Source organism: Monodelphis domestica, chromosome 1, assembly GCF_027887165.1.
Source record: "Monodelphis domestica isolate mMonDom1 chromosome 1, mMonDom1.pri, whole genome shotgun sequence".
Lineage (NCBI taxonomy): Eukaryota > Metazoa > Chordata > Mammalia > Didelphimorphia > Didelphidae > Monodelphis > Monodelphis domestica.
The window spans coordinates 347,557,473-347,579,292 of NC_077227.1; the positions used below are offsets into that span (position 1 = coordinate 347,557,473).

General features: G+C 39.0%; 1 protein-coding gene and 1 long non-coding RNA gene across 6 annotated transcripts in view; one reads left to right on the forward strand and one right to left on the reverse strand.

The window, feature by feature from the left end:
• Nucleotides 1-17,553, forward strand: part of LOC103094493 (uncharacterized) — a 156,658-nt gene extending 139,105 nt beyond the window's left edge. Inside the window, exons 2-3 of the long non-coding RNA XR_008915132.1 lie at nt 16,413-16,525; nt 16,844-17,553. This is a non-coding gene — a long non-coding RNA (uncharacterized LOC103094493). The remainder of the gene's footprint in view (nt 1-16,412; nt 16,526-16,843) is intronic.
• PPP2R2B (protein phosphatase 2 regulatory subunit Bbeta) overlaps nt 1-21,820 on the reverse strand; it is a 536,905-nt gene that overhangs the window by 111,070 nt on the left and 404,015 nt on the right. For all 5 annotated transcript variants that reach the window (XM_016426488.2, XM_016426494.2, XM_001369148.4 and 2 more), the window contains 3 exons: nt 19,474-19,571; nt 16,325-16,490; nt 4,174-4,286 (listed from right to left, as the gene is read on the reverse strand). In XM_016426488.2, coding sequence (XP_016281974.1) covers nt 4,174-4,286; nt 16,325-16,490; nt 19,474-19,571 — 377 coding nt within the window. The remainder of the gene's footprint in view (nt 1-4,173; nt 4,287-16,324; nt 16,491-19,473; nt 19,572-21,820) is intronic.

The following is a 21,820-nucleotide window of genomic DNA, read 5'->3' on the forward strand; positions in this document are numbered from 1 at the left end:
GAGTTTAAGATCAAATCTATCTCAGGAGCAGCTATGAAGAGTACAGAGATGACTGAAAAATTTCCATAGAATCACAGATGATTACACTAGTTAGAATTATCCTGACAACTAGGTGGCACAGTGGATAGAGTGCTAGGCTCATAGTTAGGAAGACTCATCTTCCTGAGTTCAAATCTGGCCTCAGACACTAGCTGTGTGACCTTGGGCAAGTCATTTTACCCTGTTTGTCTCAGTTTCCTTAATTGTAAAATGAGCTGGAAAAGGAAATGGCAAACTTCTCTCTATTTTTTTTTTTTTGCCAAGAAAGCCCTGAATAGGGTCATGAAGAGCCAGACATGTCTGAAAATAACTGAACAACAAAACAGGTAATTAACTAATGCAATGTAAAGAGCAGTGGACTTAAATTAGGAAGACCTTAGATCAAAGGTGATCTCAGACACTTATTAGCTATGCAATCTCTGAACAAATAGACTAATCTCTATTTTCCTCAGTTTTGTCATTTGGTAAATAGAGAAAATAATGGCATTTTCTTCCCAAGATTGTTGGGAGGTGTTAAATTAGATAATATTGGTAAACTTCTTTGTATATCTTAAAGCACAATAGAAATGTTAGCTAGGATCACTGTTATAATTATTATTTCATAGAATAGAGATTTAGAGCTTGAAGAGAACTTAGAGGACTTCTAGTCCAACAACTGGAATTCAAACTCTGTCCTTGGACCTGAGCTCTGAGAGGTCTTACTTAGAAGGAAGTCAGCACTCTATTCCCTGACTGTTTCCAAACCATATTCTTTTCCATCTTCTCCAATCCTCTCCGCTTATCAACACTATTTCCCTTTAGTGCACTGAAATGCCTTAGAAAATAATCTCCATGAAGGCAGAGATTTTTTTGCTTGATTGTTTTGTTATCCTCAGCACTTAGCACAATGTCTGAAACGTAATAAGAGCTTAATAAATATAGTGTCAAATAAATTAGGACATTCATCCATCCTTCCAACTATCCATGTACTCACACAGATGAGGAACGTGAAGAGAGATTAAGTGACTTGCCTAAGGCTACACAGACTGAAGCAATAAGGCTGATATATGAATTTGGATCTTGACGCTACAGTTTGGGGGGGCTAGGTTGTATAGTGAATAGAGCCCTGAGTGAAGAGGCAGGAAGACTCCTCTTCCTGAGTTGAAATGTGTCCTCAGATACTGACATATGACCCTAGGCAAGTCACTTAACCTTGTTTGCCTCAATTTCCTCATCTGTAAATATACAATAATCTGGATAAGGACATGTCAAACCATTCATTCAAGCATTTCTGCCAAGAAAACTCCAAATGGGGTTATGAAGAGGTAGACATGACTGGAAAACAACTGAACTGGATGACAGGTTTAGGGCTCACTTTAGAGAATATCTAGTTCATGGAACAACCTCCAGGAAATGATGCAGAGTGAAAGGAGCAGAACCAGGAGAACATTGTACACAGAGACTGATACATTGTGGTATAATCAAATGTCATGGATTTCTCTACTAGCAGCAATGCAATGATCCAGGACAATCCAGAGGAACTTATGAGCAAGAACACTATCCACATCCAGAGAAAGAACTGGGGGAGAAGAAACACCAAAGAAAAACAACTACTTGATTACATGGGTTGAGGGGATATGGTTGGGGATGTAGACCCTAAATGAACATCCTACTGTAAACATCCACAACATGGAAATAGGTTTTAATCAAGGACACATGTAACACCAAGTGGAATTGCGTGTTGGCTGTGGGAAGAGTGGAAGGAGAGAAATAATATGATTCTTGTAACCAAGGAATAATGTTCTAAATTGGCTAAATAAATTAATTAAAAAAATAAAAAATAGAGAATATCTAGTACAAAATGTGTGAAAATTGAATCCCAGGGAAAAGGAGTACTTTGCCAATAAAACCACCTTCACTATAATAAGGGAGCAGGCCTTTTGGTTGAGTGCTTTTTCCACTATAACTTCTGAGCTTGGCAGTTAAATAACCATTTCAGTCTGGTTGCATAGCCATGGGGACAGGTTCTTTCAGCTTGGTGGAGACTCTGACACTCAATGCCTTGGTTCTGTTGGAGGCTTCTATCCCCCTTCAAGGGATGGAATTTCCCAGAATGACACAATACAAAGGTATGAAAAACCCATGAGTGTTCTCAGAGGATACTTGGAAATCCCGTGAGTAAGATCAATCCAATTGCCCACATGGGCTTGAGGATGCCAGGAGCTAGTCAGATTAAAATCTGTGGGGAATGTCACTTTATAGGCTCTCTAGTGATTGCTGACATTCCCTGGGGAGCCATTGAGATAACTCTGAATCCATCTTTGGGTTTTTCCATGAAGAAAGGCTAAGTCAATGTTGATGAGCAATGGTTTATTTTGGTGTAACACACTGCTACCAAATTTGTAGTGTAGATAGACCAACTTTTATCTAAAAAAGAGGACTATGCTGGCACTTGACCCCAACCACCATCAGTAGAGCATATATTTTGAATTGGTTTCATGACATTCAGATGGATGTGTACCTCATTATCCAGCCTGGCTTACAATATCTGACCCATGAACATGCATTTACTGCAGCACCAATTAAGATTAAGAAAGCAGTCTGTGGCCACTAATGACAGTAAGGATGGGTCACTCTCATTGAGACAGAGCCAATGGCCTTGGTATCTATCATCAGCTCTGTGCCTTTTTGTGCTTTAGCTAATGAAACAGCTCAGTCAATCTCAGGATAGGTTCTTGAATGCTAAGAGGGAAGCTCATATTCTTAGTACTTCTATCCCAGAAACCTGGTTTTCAACTGAATAACTCATGACCTAAGAACACATTATTCACATATTCTAAAAGCCCCCAAGTACAGGGCCTTGTCTCAATACCAAGCACTTAACTCATGGCAATAGCCACATTTGTCACATCTTTAATTCACCCCTAAATTTTGTCTGATGTCTGCTACCAGAGAATGTGTGGTGTGACAAGGAAATCACTTTAAAAGACTGATATATATTAATTTAAGGTCGCCAAGGAATTCAGCTATGTAATTCCTAAATGAAAACTCAAGTCAGCAGTCAACTTTTATGGAGTTTAATTACAAACAGGAGGAAGAAAGGTATTAAAGATAGAGAGAGGGAGAGAGAGAGAGAGAGAGAGAGAGAGAGAGAGAGAGAGAGAGAGAGAGAGAGAGAGAGAGAGAGAGAGAGAGAGAAAGAAAGGGGAGAGAAGGGAATAGGGCTTAAATACCCCTTCTGTTTAGGCTGGGCCAAAAGGCCCAAGCCCTTAGATAGCTGAGGCAAAGAAAAGAGATCAGTCCCTATCACTCACGTGACCAAAATGGAGAAACAGTCTCAGGGGCCTCCACCTCCAGCTTCCTTCAGAGCAAACTTCTCAAAGCACCACCTCTCAGAGCAAAAACCTCTCCAACCAACCACCCCTCAGTCCTCAGACCCCTCTCTCTTTAAGGAAACCATTCAAGTTCCCTCCCCTCAGTTCTCACATCTACCAATCACTGTCCATGTCTTCCCTGTGCCAATGGTGGCTCTAGCTTAACCCAGGACCGCCCAGAGGTCTGTGGCTTTGCACATGTCTGTTGAAGGTCATATTCTCAAATAATTAAATCTTGATCCTTTGCTGCAGCCCTTCCTAAATCCTGTTAGGACTGAGTGGGGTGGAAATTGTATTTTCCAAGACCTGGTTCTGTCATTCCAAGTATCTCTATTGTATCAATTCTAAAATCAATCATGACTCAAAGAACTTCCTGTTCTATGCTTAAGCATAGGTCAAAGCCCTTTCCATTGTTCAGCAAAAGGTTTCTGTCCTAAAGTAATCTTAAGAAGGGAGGAGGAGGAACCTCCCATGCCAATGGGGTTCACATTCCAATAGAGTTCCCACTATCAATAGGAAATTTTTCAAGTATGACATTTCCCAATGGTGAAATTTCCAACATTTATAAATCTAAAAAATTTTAAGGTTTACAGTGGGTTTTCTCACATGTGCCTTAAAATGTTCTAATAACTTAGAGAAAACAAACCATCAGCAGTCTCACCTCCAGTCTTGCTAGAGGTGTCCTCTAAGCCCTGCTGTTCAGATTAAAACACAAAGGTTTTATTTCATTTTGGAAAAGGCTCATTTACTTCTAGGAAGGTAGGCACTCTTTGTCTCTTACCCGTAGTGTTGTAATGGTAGCAGGATCCCGGAGCCGGCCATCTTCATCTTTCAGATTGTAGCCTTCTGGTCTCTTATCTCTCTCACTGACTTTCCAGAGTTTCACAGTTTTATCTACAAAAGAAAATTTAGCAGTTTAATTAGTGACTTAATAAGCATCAATTAGGTGGAAAGCCATGGAAACTGAACACATACGTTAGAAGAGAAAACAAAGCTGCATTGAATGACATGACAAATGTTTTTTAAAAATGAGTTAAATGTAAAAGAGCTTTCAGAAACCCAAGCTTGGAATATCTGGTAGATGCGGGATGGTCCAAAAACAGAGATGTACTTTGTGGGGACTTTTTGACAGCTAAAAAGTGATGTATTTAATCGGGGTTTAAAAATACATCTTTAGCCAGAGAGAGTGAATGAGAAAACTCTTCATAGGGATCTGGTACTCTGATAGAGGAATCAAGAGGTTCTATGTGGGTCAGGAGATATTGAGGAAACAGAACATAGAATTAGAGCTAGAAGAGACCTCAAAAATGATCTAGTCTAAATGACATATGGGAAAACTGAGGCTCAGAGAAGCTGGGTCTTCTGTGTATGATTGCATAGTTTGCAAAGGTCAGAGGTGGGATGTGAGCTCAGGACTTAGTGACTACAAGCTCAACCTTCTTTCTACTGTGCCATATTGACTCCCATCTGAAATGAGATGAATTAATGAATGAAGAAGCATTTCTGAAGTGTGTCAGCACTGGGTATACAACTAGAAAAAGAAAACTCTCTGCTTGGAGGACATAGGATACATGGGAGGATTAAGCTGAGGAGCAGATGGAAAGGTCAGAGGTTCCCTAGCAGGGAAGATGGAAATGTCTAGGAGGTTTTAGGGCACATAAGGATGCCTGCCTCACCTGGTGGAGAGCCTAGAGGAGACTAACTTATATTGTCTGAGATGGGTGTGGGGAGCATTGCCCTAAGCATAAGAGTATAGATTCTGGGCTCCACCAGCAGGGATGGTAATGAGGACCTTGGAAGGAGAGTTGGGGCAGAATCTGGGTTTTAGTCATGGTTCTTCTACTGACTAGCTGGCTAGGAGGTTCTGAAAAAGGCTCTTTCAATCTCTTGCCCTCAGTTTCTCTCCACCTTCCAAAAATGAGGAGTTTGGACTAGATGAACTCTAAGGTCTTTTCCAGCCCTACTGGTCTATGATTCCATGCTTCTATCTCATATACTCCACAGTGAGTCATTGGCAACCCTGAGGGCCCACATCAGCTTGCACTGAGACAGAAGGTGAGACAGCTTCCCGTTCTGAAATGCTGGCACCAGCTGCAGGGTTTAATTTAGAACTTCCAATCTCTGTGCCAAACCCCCACGGGTTCTATATTCCCTCTGGATATCCTGTCACATACTAAACTGCTATTTTAGGGAAAGAAAATGTGGCATAGGCCATGTTTATAGAGTTAGCTCTCAATAGTATATGCTAACAGAAGGGTGCCATGGCATAGATAAGCCCCTAACAGTGAATAATAATCCCCCCCAAATCAATTCTATTTATATTTGCCCTTGGAATTCATCATATAAATTTCCTGTAGCAAAATTACTTTTCTAACCATGTTTTTTTTTTCCTCTGGCTAGTATTAAAATTGGTTTTTCACTCACTGAACACACACCAACTGACTGCTGAGGAAGACAGTATAGAAATGCAGAGGGAAGACAATCTGGAATATTTCTTATGAATTATGTCAACTTGCAAAGAATTTCAGAGTTGGAAAGGATTTTAGTAGCCTTCTTGTTTCATCCATACCAAGGAAAGAATCCTCACCACTAAACAAATGAGATATTTGTAAAGCGCTTGGCACATAGTAGTTGCTTGTTTCTGACCTCTGCCTATATACTTGATAAATGATTTCTTGCTTTTGCTTGAAGACCTTCAGTGAGAGAAAACCTACTTTCTTCTAAGTAACATTTTATTTCTGGATACCGGATATCAAGTTTTTCCTTCTGTAAAGCCTTAATTTGTCTTTCTGACTCATCCACCCATTACTCCTGGTTCTGCTTTCTGAGTTCAAACAGAACAAGTCTATTTCCTCTTCTAAATAATATAGCATTTCAAACTTGAAAATGGGTGTCGTGTCAGGTCTTGTTGAACCGTCTCTTCTCCTCGCTAAGGAACCCCAGTTTCTTCAATCAATGCTCATCCCATAAGGCTTCAGACCCTTCATTATTCTGCAGCATCTTCTGAATGGTCTTTGGGTTATAATTATTACGGAGATATCCCTTTACAGACAATTGTGGATTGGCTATATACCCCAAAATGTTAAAGTTATTTGTTTCCCTCAATTTGATCCTCCTCCTAAAGTTTTTTTTTTTAACTATTTTTGTCTGTGGGACCATCATTTGCTTTTCTCCAGGCATCATAGCCCTGAGGTTGTTTGACTCTTGCCTCTCTCTTCTCACATCCAATCAGTCATCAGTTCATTCTGTCTCTGAAGAATCTCTTTATTTTTGACCCCTCCTCTGTTTTCTTATTATCACCAGTCTAGAAGAGGTCCTCAGTTCCTATTTGTCTGGATTCTTGCAATAACCTCCCTTCTACCTTCCTCTCCCCTTCAAATAGCTACCATCTCTCCTTTCTAATTTATTCATCCAAAGATACCAGAAATTTTCTTCTTGGGGTTTCTAGTTGACATAGCAGATAGAGCTTTGGCTTTTAAGTCAAGAAGATCTGAGTTCAAACCCAGACTGAGGCATTTTCTAACTGTATGTCCCTGGACAAGTAACTTAAACTCTATCTGCCTCTGTTTCCTCATCTATAAAATGTGGATAATAATAATAGTGTCTTTCTCTCAGAGTTAGTGTGAAGATCAAATGAGATAATCTTTGTTAATCACTAAGCACAGTGCCTGGTATATAGTAGAAGTCTAATAAATGCCTATTCCCTTCCTTTCTATATAAATATAGGTGAATATACATCTACTTAAAAAAACAAGAATAACTCCTTTTTGTTTAAAAAATAAAGTTCAACTATGCCCAAAGGGCGATAAAAGACTGTCTGCCCTTTCATCCAGCCATAGCACTGCTGGGTTTGTACCCCAAAGAGATAATAAGGAAAAAGACTTGTACAAGAATATTCATAGCTGCACTCTTTGTGGTGGCCAAAAATTGGAAAATGAGGGGATGTCCATCAATTGGAGAATAGCTGAACAAATTGTGGTATCTATTGGTTATGGAATACTATTGCGCTAAAAGGAATAATAAAGTGGAGGAATTCCATGGAGACTGGAACAACCTCCAGGAAGTGATGCAGAGCTAAAGGAGCAGAACCAGGAAAACATTGTACACAGAGACTGAGACACTGTGGTACAATCGAAGGTAATGGACTTCTCTATTAGTGTCAATGCAATGTCCCTGAACAATCTGCAGGGATCTAGGAGAAAAACACTATCCACAAGCAGAGGACAAACTATGGGAGTAAAAACACCGAGGAAAAGCAACTGCTTGATTACAGGGCTTGAGGGGATATGATTGAGGAGAGACTCTAAATGAATACCTTAATGCAAATACCAACAACATGGAAATGGGTTCGAATCAAGAACACATGTGATACCCAGTGGAATTGCACATCAGGAGAGGTGGGGTGGGTGGGGGGAGGAAAAGAGAATGATCTTTGTCTCCAGTAAATAATGTTTGGAAATGCTCAAATAAAAAAAATAATTTAATTAAAAAAAAAGAAAAAAAATAAAGTTCAAGTTCCTCTGCTTGCCATTTGAGGTCCTCCAGAATCTGGTCTAATCTGCTTTCCAACATTCTCTGTACCCAATCTACACTTAAGCCGAATTAAACTAAAACTATTACTCCAGGATGTGCACTGTTCTTTCCCAAATCTATACTCTCTCTCTCTCTCACTCTCTCTCTGTCTCTCTCTCTCTCTCTCTCTCTGTCTCTCTCTCTGTCTCTCTCTCTGTCTCTCTCTCTGTCTCTCTCTCTCTCTCTCTCTCTCTCTGTCTCTATCTCTGTCTGTCGGTCTGTCTGTCTGTCTGTCTCTCACTCTCTCTCTCTGTCTCTCTCTCCCCCCCTCTCCCTCTGCCTGTTGAATTTCTACCTATACTTTTAGAACCTGACTTTCCTGTACTTTCTCCCAGTAGCCTTCAATGATCTTCCCAATGGATGATCACTATCCTATAAAGACTTCCTAATATTCAATTTTGTAATCCTTACATACTTTTTTGTCCCTATCTTTGATTTCACCTTTATAGGGAACTTCCACCGAGAGAAATCCCTCTACTTAGTAAAAATCAGCAACTCCACTTCAATTTATAGTTTTGGAGATTTGGCTAAGAGCACTGAGATGTTAAAGGGTTTGCCTTTAATCCCAAAGTTAGAATGTGACAGAGGTGAAACTTGGACCCAGGTTTTCCTTAGTCTGAGACCACTTCCCTAGCTACTATGCTATACTATTTTAAGATAATTACTATTTTATGTTGAGTATTACAGCAATCTGTTGTTGTATCTTGTGAGACTTACGCTCCTTTAGGCAAGCAACCCTGTATCACTCAAATTCCCACTCTCACACTGCTATTGAATTTCCTCTGAGATTGCTATCCATCTACTTTGTTTATTTTTTTAATGAAGCATTATTTTCATGTTGCCTCCTTCAAGAGAATGTAAGCTCTTTGTGGGCAGGGACTGTACTCATGCCTTTGTGCCCCGGATACTTAGCACAGAGTACGGCACATTTTAAGTGTATAATAAGTGTTTCTTGACTGACTATATATAGAAACGAATCAGGCCCTTGTTTGACTTTGCTTCCAGTTTAATAATTCAAGTCAACCTTTAGGTTCATGCAGCTAGAAATGATAGCTACTGAACTAGATGACAGAGTTACAATCTGAAAATATCCCAGAAGGTTGGAATGATGGATGGAAACTCAGATGAAAACATTTAACAGGAATAAATTTAAAGCCCCATCCATCAGATAAAATAGATTCTGCATCAGGATATGGTCATCTGCTTCTCCAATTCATTTTTGGGGACTGTAGTCCCCTATATAGGACTATAGTATCCAAAATAAAGGAGATCCTAGTTCCTTTCTATTCCGCCCCATTCACACCTCATTTAGAATATGAGGTTAACTCCTAAGAGTGACATTTTAAGAGAGATTTTGATGAAATGGAACATGCCTCATAGGGTAACTAGAATAGAGGAAGAGGCAAGGTCTGGAAATGATGATATATGGGAAATGGTTGAAATATGATAAAATGAATGAATGAAAAAAACATTTGTTAAGCAAATCACAGGGCTAAATAAAGGGGAAACAAATAAAAACAAATAAAAAGGGAAGACAGTCACTGCTGTCAAAAAGCTTAAAAGGGGAGAAAATAAATACACAAAAATTTAGCTGCAAGTCAGATGGAAAGGTCCAATGGTCTTAAGGGGAAATAGCAAAGAAGAGGGTAATTCCACTGATAAAATATCAGTTTCCAGTGTAGAACCATTTGACAGTGCTAAATACATTGGTGGCAAGAACTTTCTTTTCTGGGTTTAGAGTTCCCTATACTGAGAAAATCATAGGTTGGGACCCCCCAAAAATTAGTATGTAAGGATTACAAAGTTGAATGTTAGGAAGTCTGAATAGGAGAGTGATCATCAACTGGGAAGATCATGGAAGACTTGGGAGAAGATGTCAGAAAACTACTATTCTGAAAGAATAGGTAGAAATTCAACAGAGGAGGAAGGAAGAGAGGGAGAGATGATGTTCCAGGCATCTAGGAAGGGCATGAACAAAAGTAGCTTTGCCTGTAGCACCTGCAGGAGCCAGGAAGCACCACAAGGACCGCTTCCCAAGATATTAATTCCCAAGATATTAACACTGGGCCAGAAGCATTGTTATTCCCAAGACTCTTAGCTGTCTCCATTAGGACCTGATTGCCTGTCAGATGCTGCTTCCTCTCAGGCTGCCTTACTGCTTTAGCTAGGTTGGCTTGTTTGTCCTGTGAGGGGCAGTTGGTGGGGATGGCTGGCTCCTTCTCCACAAGATTTGCTTCCCTGGGTGATAGCTGTGAGGGCTTAGTTCTAACCCATCATGCTGAGGTCCTTTCAGGCCCTGAGACTGTCACCAAGTCCATCAGCTATCTTTTCCAGTTTTGGGGGACAGAAAAGAGGAAGAAAGAATGTATGGCTAGGGCTAGGGTTAGGGAATGGACTTGTGATTACACTGGCATAGGGAACTTCTAGTGAGGGAAAGTCCTTTGCCAATGCAAACTGGCACCTTCTCAGCAAATTATAGTCTTGGAATTTTCTACAGCAATAGTGACAAGTTCAAAAAGAAGCAAAGCCATTACGCAGTTCATAATGATCTTTGTGGACCTCATGTTTGCTTGGAAAATCACAAATTAATATAATCTATGTTTTATTGTACTTTTATTTCATTAAATATTTCCTAATTGCATTTTGATCTAGTTTGGTCCCCTAAGTGTGTTATTGCAAGCCATACTAGGAGCAAGTATTTTGCCCAGTTAAATGGCACAGTGATTAAGTGTTAGATTTGGAATTAGGAAGACTTGAGTTCAAATGTGCCTCAGACATTTACTATGTGACCCTGGGCAAGTTGCTAAATGTCAGGCTGTTACAATTTCCTCATCTGCAAAAACAAGAACAATATACCTGCCTCCCAGGGTTGTTATAACAGTCAAATAAGCTAACATATGTAAAATGTGCTGTAGACTTTAAAGTCCTATATAAATGCTTGCTAGAGATTAAAAGTGGGACTTGAATGCAGGTCGTCCTTGGCCCAGCCTGGCTCTTGGTCCTTTTCTGTTATGTCTAAGAGGGCAAATCAGTATGAAATGGGAGAAGTCATACAATAATTAATAATAATAGCTAATATTTGTATAGCACTTAGGAATACACATATTTGATCTTATTTGATCCACCTACAACTCTGAAAAAAATCACCATCATTATTTCCATTTTCCAGGTGAGAAACCTGAGGCTGAGAGGTCAAGTGTCTTGCCCAGGGACACATAGCCATTCCCAATCTATTATGCATGGCTTCCTACCATGAGAACAGACGTCTCAAAAATGAAAAGCTTGCCTTTTTAGATGGTGACTGTGATGTGTTTAAGCTGAGTATAGACACTTTATCTGTCAGCAGGGTTGTAAAGGGAATTCTCACACTGGCTGCTAGACTGACTAGATGACTTTGGATGTTTCACCTAGCTTTAAGCATCTAATCAAATAGGCAGCAGAGAATGTGTTTTGCAACCTTAAAGTGCTTTGCAAATGCTGGCTTATTATTATTATTATTATTATTAGTAGTAGTAGTAGTAGTAGCAGCAGTAATAAAGATGTTTACAGAATACTGAGCCATCATTAGAGCAAAGTTGGAAGCAAGAAGTACATGCTGTCAAATGAAAAGTGTACCTCCCATTTCCACCCTGGTGATGCTGGTACAATTAAAGAAACTGAGCTAAGTAATTCAATCCAATCTATATTTTCCAGTATGTAAACACATCTTAGCTACTGTCTTAATGAGAAAAATCCCATTAAACATTTTCTAAGTCAGAAGTATACCCCAAAAGGATATAAAATTAGTTACTTGTTTTTATTAAAGTTACTCATAAGTATAATGGGATTGGCATGGTTTTTTAAAAGAGCTAATTGATGGTGAATTTAATCTAAATTCCATGTGACTGCCTTGCCTGAAGCCATCCTTGACTTTATCACTCAGCCTTTCTTTTCTCAGTGTCCTGAATCTCTGTGAACAAGTGAATCACAGGAATAGGTGGCCTTTAATCTGAATAATGACGTTTTCTTTATCCTGGCAGATTCTCTGAGTAGTTTATCTTCACTTCTGACAATTTTTAAGCATAATCTTATCATTTATCTTAATGTTCTCTTTAATGCAGTAATTCCAACTGACTTTCATTAATTTTTTGGTATATGTTAGCTCATTTGGCTTAAGGGGGCTTCCATTCTCTCTATTTGTAGAAAAAAAGGAAATGATATAACAACATGGGAATTTTTTTATAAGAATCATTCTGAGATGCTGTCAGCATGTAAAATCGCATCCCAAATGGGAAGATAATATCCCTGTTAATCAAAAAACTATTTAAAAACTCAATTAACAGAACATTATGCTATATAATTAATCTTCATTGCATTTCACTGGTTTCTGCCCCCTTCCCCCACCAAATGAGGTTAATAAGTCTTTGAGTTTTATTACAATGATCAATAGAATAAATTCCATGATGCAAAGTAAGTTAGTTACAGGAGATAATTTGCTATTTTTCTCTTCCTAATGTAATTAAGTCACATTCATCTTAAGTCTCATTCATTCTGAGCAACCAGGCTCACATTCCAAGATCTCTTGGACTCAAACACTCAGCTGCTATTCTAAAGAGCCATCAAATAAAAACAAATCAGCTGCTGTCCAAGAAAACAGAACCCCAAAAGGTAAGCAGAGCACCAGTCAGAGGGAAGAATTCAATTACCCAGGATCAGAAAGAGCCAATAAGACCTAATTATATTTGTTCTAGCGTACACACATGTACACACACACACACGTGTGCATATGTGTATGCACAGCCTGCCTATATTTCAATGGATCAGACATGTCACCAACGACCAAGTTCGTATTCTCTTCAATGGTATAAATGTCACCTGATCCATGTCTTCTCATCCTCTATTATTCTTATCCATGTTCTCTCATGAATTGGCCCACATTGCTAGAGTGCTAGAAACTTCCTTGAAGTCTTTTTTACATTTCAAGGGTATAGGGCTGTCTTCTAGCCCCTGCTCTCTTCAAATGCCTGATTCACTTTTTTTTTCACCACAATGCATTTCTGTGAAAGAGCATTTAAACTCCTTTTGTTTATTTTAACTTAATCAATTGAGAACTTGGAGTCCCCTGCCTTTCATACTTAGTCATTAACACTTAGTAAGAACCTTTTTCTAGAAAAGGAAGTTCACACCCTAAAAGACCACAGACATCCCTGAGCAGTGTTAGGCAAATTGGGAGACTGTGATTGATTCCTGAGATGTGATGAGGAGAGCGGATGGATGGAGAAAACTGTATATAAGTGGGACCCTCTGGAACTCTGGGGTTCTTTCTTGGCAGTCTTTTGCCTCTTAGGTGTGAGCTCTGGTGGAGATTCTTTGCAGTCTTGTGGCTCCCTCGCTGAGGATCTCTTGGACAGTCTCTCACCCCAAGGAGGCAAGAAACTCACTCGAGTAAGTGTCCCTCTTCAGCCCGAATCTCCAATGCAGAAAGCTAAATTTTCACCAGAATCCAAAGTCCAAATCAGGAAGCCAAAATCTGAAGCCTCAAAAGACGCTGAGCTGTCCAAGAGATCCTCAGCGGAGGAGCCACATGACTGCAAAGAATCTCACCAGAGCTCACACCTAAGAGGCAAAAGACTGCCAAGAAAGAACCCCAGAGTTCCAGAGGGTCCTGCTTATATACAGTTTTCTCCACCCATCAGCTCTCCTCATCACATCTTATTATAAATGGTGACCACAACTTTTTAAAAACTTCTTATATATGTCAAACCCATTTTAATTATTACATTTCCTACACAGAATAACATAATTTCTATTTTAATGGAAATATGTTGGAGTTTACTTGTGCCCATCATACATGTTAACTACACATATGCATAAAATATACTTAAATATATATGCATGTATAATTGTGCAGATATATTATATGCTTAGATATATAGATATATTTATATACATACCTATATCTATATACATAACACATATATACATGTATGTGCCATTTTCACAAGGAAGTAATTTTTGAGACAAATTTGGTGTCCTTAGATCTACCCCTTGGGATTTCAGTGTTCCAGTTTCTTACTGGAGGGTTTTTTAAATTCATAAGTCACTTTGGTTGTTAAGGATTGAAAGTAGAAAGGATAAAAGAGGACTTCAATAAAGTTACAAGAATTCACTGACATTAAAAATAGAGCGAATGTAGAGACCATGCCTACATATGGAATCCAACTTACAGGCTTAGCTTTTTGTTTTAGGGACACTTTAGTTTCATGTGCTAGCTCCCTGTGTAACACATTTGCCCTTGTATTTTTTTTTTTAGTTTATGCAATCATCCATTTATTATGTGATGAAGTGAGTTGATCCTGAAAGTACACTACAGACAGGCCTTTATTTGTAAGAAAAGATGCAAAATAGAGATGCGCTCTATAAAGATTTGCATCTCATTTGCTAACATAATAGTAAATTATGAACAAGAAACTTCCTAATTATATTTCACCAGATTAATCCACCACAGTTTGTAAGTCTTCTTTCAATGATATCCAATATATCTTCGGAGTCTTATTTCACATATATTTCATGGATCTTAGACTCCAGGCAAATATTAAAACTTACCACTTTTAGAACTTTTCCACATTTGTTGTTTTCTACACATTAATCACTGTGCCCTTGTATTATATTCAAATTATTTTGTTCTCCAATTATCTCATGCGTGTGTATCCTGCCTCTCCATCTGTACACACTCCTGGAGAGTGAGTTTCCCACAGGAACTAACAGTTTGGCATACCTCACTCTGCCAGTGTCATACACTCAATAACCATGCCTTATTGATTTGCTTCAGTTCTACAAGCACACAGATTTACTGCATTCTCTGTTAGAACCAATGTTATCAACTTCCTTTGAGTGACTCATTGGAAGAGAAGGTGTAAAGAAGAAGGTGACTATGAAGAATTTTTATCTCTTTGGGTTGGGCCATTGTTTCTAAGGAGGTTCCTCACCAGAAACAGGCAAAGACAATAAGGAGATAACCTGCATCCCATTAACGTCCTGGCTACCCTGTGTCTAACTGGAGCAAGGATGAGTAGCCTTGCTGGAGCACATTGTCAGAGTACCATTCTTTGTCTATGCTGCAGTGGGTGAGAGAGGAAATTTGGATAGCATTCCTGGATGAGTTTGTAAGGAATTAAATTAAGAGTTTGACTAAATATACGAGAATACTAAATATTGTGGTCGCCAATTCAAAATATTATAGCTCAAGTCAAAATGACTTTTAATAGCCTTTACTTACAAAAGGGTGGAAAGAGTGAAAGTAGAGAAATACAAAAAGAGGATAGATTAGATGTCTATCCTATCACACTAAATATTGCTCCAGTGTTTGGTTCAGTGTGGCAGGGCTTGTTAACCCTTGACCCTCCTCCAAGAAGGGAAGGCCTCTCCAGAATTAATCTCTCTCCAGACACTAGGAAAGGAATGCCAGTTATTCACTCACTCAAGAGGCAGTCCAAGTCCCAAGTTACTTCCAAGAGGCAGGTAACCAGTCGAAGACAACGATGACGACGATGACTGCTTGCAGAAGAAGTTCAGGGCTTTTATAGTGATTTCTTGTCCTGTCCCCTCTTCACAGGGGTCAATCACAGCTTCCAAATTGCCTAGCACTGCCTGGAGGTGGGGTGGGAGTGGGGGGGAAGCATCTGTGGATCCACCTCTCATCTTCTGAAGGTGTTAGCTTTTATCATTGGCCTCTGAAGGTATCAACTTTTTATCATAGGATTCCCAAGTTTCTGACTGATTGAATTATCACCCACTTTAGCAAAAGACTTGGGAACACTCTTACTTAATGTTAGTAGGAATGCTTTGAGTTCTGGAGTTATCACTCCTTTTAGAGCAAGTGACTTGAGAATTCTCTTACTTCTTTAAGTAAGTGGCTTGAAAATTCTCTTACTTCTTTAAGTAAGTGACTTGAGAATTCTCTTACTTGATGGCTAATAAAGTGTTAACTCAAAATAGACAAAGAGAATGAAGAATTCCCTTTCACAAGTTGATTAATATAAGTAATTAATTTAGATAGATCTCTAAGTAGATATAGCTTAACTTGAATTATTGGGCCTATGCATCTCTTATTAACCAAATAATCTGAGTCTCTGAGGTTCCATGCAGTATAGTATAGTGGAAAGAGTACTGGCTTTGGAATGGGAAAACCTAGAAATTCTAAGCTCCAGTATTGACGGTTGTGCAACAACGGGAGTCATTGAACTTTCTTGAGTCTCCGTTTTCTCACCTGCAAAACTGTGGTCATAATGCTTATACTGCTTACTTCTTAGGTAAGTGTGAGAAAAGGACTTTGTTAGCCTCCAAGTGTACCATCTGGATTAGATATGATGATTACATACCATTAGTGGAAAGGAGAAAGTAGGCTGCATTCTGCTGTGGAAGCCATCTAATTTTATTAATCTTTTCCTCAATCTCTAAACTCTTCAGGTAATCGAATTCGGGCTCATGGCTCTGGAATGTGCTGTAAACATTGTATTCACCCCTTCGATGAAGCTGATTTTTACTCTGTTGGTGGAGAAACACAAAAGAGATTTTTAAAAGTAAGACAAAGACACATTAGTAATGGTCTTCTCTAACAGATACAACAGGGAGGGGTAAAGGTACCCAGGGTTGCATGCAAAGCTATTCAGACTGAAATGGATGAAAGAAGAGCGTTTATTTTGTCTCCCCCTTTGCACCTGATTTAAGTTCAGAGCACACAATAGGCACCAAATAAATGATGAGTGAAGGGATAAGAGAGGAAAATAAGGGTGGGGAGGGAAAATAAAGGAAAAGTGGTGAATAAAGAGCTTGGTTTAAGAATTTTAGGATTATATTCTCAAAGATTGACAATTATACTCTCTCTTTTACCATGTCAGCCAGTAAACATTTATTAGGCACCTACTATGTACCAGTGCACCATGCTAAGCACTATCAGGAGAAATTGATGAAGCCTCCTTCTCCACTGCACCCTGAAGATGGACTTCCTTACATGAACAAAGAATCACACAGGATGGGCAGGAATGGATGGACTGCCTTGTGCATCCTTGGAGGGACAACCAAATCAATGAAATCCCAGTACCAAATGTGCTTTTGAATATTTCCAAAAGGCTTTTTGATTCAACTTTTGAAGATCTGTGCCCAAGAATCAAAACTTAGATTGTTCAAGCATTAGTCTTGAAAACAACTTTCTGAATAAAATGTTAGTTCTTATGTATCTGGGTTCAAACACAGATAAATGAAAAGAACATTGAATTTTTAATCAGAAGACCCTGGTTTAAAGCCTGACTCTTTTATTTACTCACTGTGTGGCCTTGGGAAACATATTTAAGCTTTCTGTGCTTTAGTTTCCTTGCCTATGTAAAAAAGAAGGGGATGAAGAGGGGTTACATTAGTCTGGATGAGTTGTTTCCTTCCAAATGGACATCTTAACTGAAATCTAAACCAACTGGATCCCAGTTGATCAGGATGAATGGCTCATAGTGAAGTTTCTAGAAAACCAATCTGCATTTTCTGTGGCTCTCCCATATGTCCTTGCTTTCTCCATTTACTAATGCCAGAAATCTGCCAGCGACTTTGGAAGCCCAGAGAGGAGGGTAGACCAATAGGTAGTCTGCAATTATTAAATTGTGCTCCCCTGCTGTTATTGAGAAATGCACTGATGGGTGGGGGAGGGGGAAAGGGAAGGAAAAAAATGTTCCTTCCTTCTCCTGATTCTGTGGGAGAATGAATTTCTCTTTGAGATTCAGCCACTGAATTAGGATGAGAATCTGACCCTAGATAATTATCACATTGAATTGTTTCTCCTGCATGATGCTTATATAGCTCTTTTCATCTTCAGGGCTCTTTACAAAACTAAACTAATTAATTGCATGTTATTTCTCTACAATGAAATTTTGTGGAACAAAAATACTCTGCCTTAAAAAAATCCCACCCTTCTCTTTCATTTTTCTAATGAGCCCGACTCCCCAAATTTAAATAAGTTAAAATAGGTAAAAATAGCTAAGGAAAAATGTGAAATAAAGTATTATCACTAGTTCTATGCTGCCTTGGATAATTTATGCTAAGCAGAACCTACACTCTTCTTTGGTATCATTGTTAACCTAACTTTTTTATTTTTGCATATGAAGATCTAAAAAGAGGTTTGTGGATGTCTTAAATATAGAGGTCTTGGCCACTACCCTGCCCGCTACAAGGAAAGCCAGGCTACCTTAAAAATAAATTTGTAAGACTGCTGATTTGCTACCATCCAAATCAGATGTTAAGTGTGCGTGTAGTATGTGCCAGACCAATTAGCACCAGACAGCTTTGGAAACGTAGAAAAAATTCCAGGTCACAAAGGGCTATTAATTTTCGCTTGCCAACAACATTTTAGTGCTTCTTGGGCCAGTGGAATATGCCGGGTGCCTGATTTAATTCTGAACACTTGGATTTATATAAAATCCCCTAGGATTTTTGAAGCTCTTATAAAAATTAATTGCAAATAATGCACAATTACCAAATATATCACCTCTAAATGAGGCTTTCCTTTTTCGAAGTAGTTGCAACCTTAATGGCTTTTCAGCTCAGAGCAGGTTTTAAATTGGTAGGGAGGCCTTATGCAAAATACTCTCTACCCACATTACCATCCTCTCTAGGATTCCAAAGTGGCTGGCAGATTTCTGGCACTAGTGAATGGGAAAAGCAAGGACATATGGGAGAGCTACAGAGAGTGCAGACTGGCTTTCTAGAAGCTTCACCACCAGCCATCCATTTGTCGACCAACTGGTGTGCATCAAGGACCATCGTTCTAGGTTATGAGAGCAGAGGTATAAGGCAACCAAGTAATTTCATATGAGCAAGAGAAACCATAATGGGTTCACCCAAGTCACAGGAAGCAAAGGGCTATTTTAATGATTGATCTTATAACTGACCCTTTTGAATTAGAACTGCTATCTGCAACAACATGGCAAGGAGGTCCAGCACTAGTCTGGAAGCCATAATGTTGCCTAAAAAGAAGTCTTGTTAGGATGTTGTTTCCCCACAGGTCATTTTGGGCATTTCCTATCCTCCTAGGGTATGTCCTTCCTAGAAGAATTGACCAGAAAATTACTTTCTTATCTTCTGATCCAAACTACCTCCCCAAATCTATTGACAAATGCCACCATGTTTTTGTATACCAGCAATATCTGAAATGGAGTGAATAGAATTTGGTAGCTTGGGGAAGAATGGCAATTCAAAATGAACCAACTGTAGCCAGCCTGCCCCCTTTACAATTCTACAGTCTTCTTGGATCATGCAACACAGCCCAAGAAAGATAAGGTGGCACTCAGAAAATACAGCCTTTTCAAATGCTTTTTATAAGAGGGAGTGTGGAACGATAATGACTTTGGGGGTAGTTTTCAGTTGTTAGCAAAGGTCCAGGTTTGAGAGAGACACACATCAGGATTAAGGAACAGCAGGAAGCTTCCTTTAAAAAGGAAAAGGGGGAAAAAACCACAACAGGCATTTTGCATTCACTCCTACTTACCTCCTGCTCTCGTTGAAATATTACAACCCGACCCCCCTTGTCTCCTGTCGCTAGTAATTCTCCTGTGTGGTTGAATTCTACCGTAGAGATAATGTCAGCTGAAAAGAAGAAGACAAAGGCAATTTAAGTAACTGCAGACTTTCTTTCCATGGGTAGATAATAGCCATACTTTTCAATGCATTTAAGGATTGAGACTGTCTCTCCAGTGGAATCTGTAAGATTCTCATATAGGTCTTTTAAATGCCAATGTTAATGGCACTTGGAAATGTAAATTTCTAGATGCTAGCCAGCCCTGCACAGCAATTTCTGAGGGGATGTGAAGGGAACAAAAGTGAAAGCATTTTCATTCCCTGTTGATATGCACAAGAAAAATGAATTTCTTTATGGTTCAAAGAAATAGCAATTTTCTCTTCAAATACTTGGCGGCCATTGAGAGCAATAGAATTCACAGATCCTTCACTGACATAGAGCTTTTCCCATTTTCTTCTCCCTCACTAGAAAACTTTTTTGGGGAAAAAAAAAAAGCAAAGCCTGTTTCTTAGAATCATAGCATCTTAGATAAATAGCATCCCCCAATCATCAGTTTAGCTCTAGAAGAGATCTGAGGTCATCAAGTCCAACCCTTTCATTTTACAGATAAATCAAAATGAAAAAAGTTAAGTAACTTGTCCATAGTAAATGCCAGTCAGAATTTGAACTTCCAGATCTTTCTCCTATGCCTGCCATATTTGTTATTTTGAACTATATGCATGAGATAGAACAAGTGGCAAGAATATTTTTATCTTAAAGAATGCAATTCAAGTAAATAAGGGGAAGAAATCAGGGGACGGATGGACATAGTAAAGCATGCTTGTAGTTCTTCCTCCAAGGGAAGTGGAAGATCAGTTGAGCTTGGGAGTCCTGAGTACAATGTACTAAGCCTACTAGGTGTCTACATTAAATTTGAACCTCCTCACCTCTTCCTACTCCATGTTAGGGATACAAAGCTGCATAAAGAAGAGCTGGGTCAGGTCAGAAATGGAACATGTCAAAGCACCAAAACAAGAGGGATGGGGCTATGAGTAGCCAATAGGTGAGAAAGGAATAGAGAAAGAGAAAGAGAGGAAGGAAGGAAGGAAGGAAGGAAGGAAGGAAGATAGAAAGAAAGAAAGAAAGAAAGAAAGAAAGAAAGAAAGAAAGAAAGAAAGAAAGAAAGAGAAAGAAAGAAAGAAAGAAAGAAAGAAAGAAAGAAAGAAAGAAAGAAAGAAAGAAAGAAAGAGAAAGGAAGAAAGAAGGGAAGGAAGGATGGGAGGAAAGAAGGAAGGAGGAATAAGGGATAGGATGAGAAAAAGAAGGAAAGTAAAGGAAGAGAGAAAGAAAAGATAATAGAAAAGAAGGGAAAATAATGGGGAAGGAAGGGAGAGGAGATCAAGAAAGGAAAGAGAGGAGAGTAAAGGAGAGTAGGGGACAAATTCCTTATGCCCAAAATTAGAAAGAAAAGGAGACTAGCCCAGTTCCACTTCTTCCCCGCTGGCTCTACCTTGTCACTCCACTTTCTTTCTCTAGAATGTGGCACAGCCTAATCTAATTTCCAGGAAGGAAGATTGCATGAAAACAGGGTCATGTGGTCAGAAGGGAACGAGGGCAATTTGTACTCATGTTATTTCTAAACTGAGAAACCAGCCAGACACCAAGAACTTAGATCACAAATAATTGCATGAGGAATGCCAGGCTGCAGGGCCTTTATTCAAGGGCTGGTTACCTCTGGAGAAAAGAGGACAGGTAAATTACCTATGATTGGATTTATTAGGGCTATTTTTAGAAAAAATGTCAGAGTTTAATTCCCCAGTATTTATTTCCCTTTCAGGCTCCAACAATTGCTTCTGAGATTGCCAATGAATTTAAAAAAAAATCAGGGAAGATAGGAATCCAGTCCTCAACAGGGCTTGTGATGGCTCTGTCTGCAATAGGAACATAAAATAGAAAAGAAAGAAAATGAGCAGATGTAGGCTCCTTGAGGGCAGGGGCTATTTTTATTTTTGTCTTTGTATCTCCACTGCTTATCACAATGTATGACATAATGAACTTAATTGAATAATTCAGGTTACAAATCCAGCTTTTTTCTCCAAATACTTAAGCATTCATGTAAAAAATCTTTGTGTTTTGGGGAGAGGAAGAATGATTTGTCCATATTTAATTCATCAGATATTTAATCAAATGAGTAAAGACTAATAGAGGCAACTAGGTGGTATAATGGGAAGAGTGCTGGGCCTGGAATCAGGAAGATCTGAGTTTAAATCCAGCCTCAAACACTTACTAGATTTGTGACTATGGGCTAGTTAACTAAACCCAATTTGCCTCAATTTCC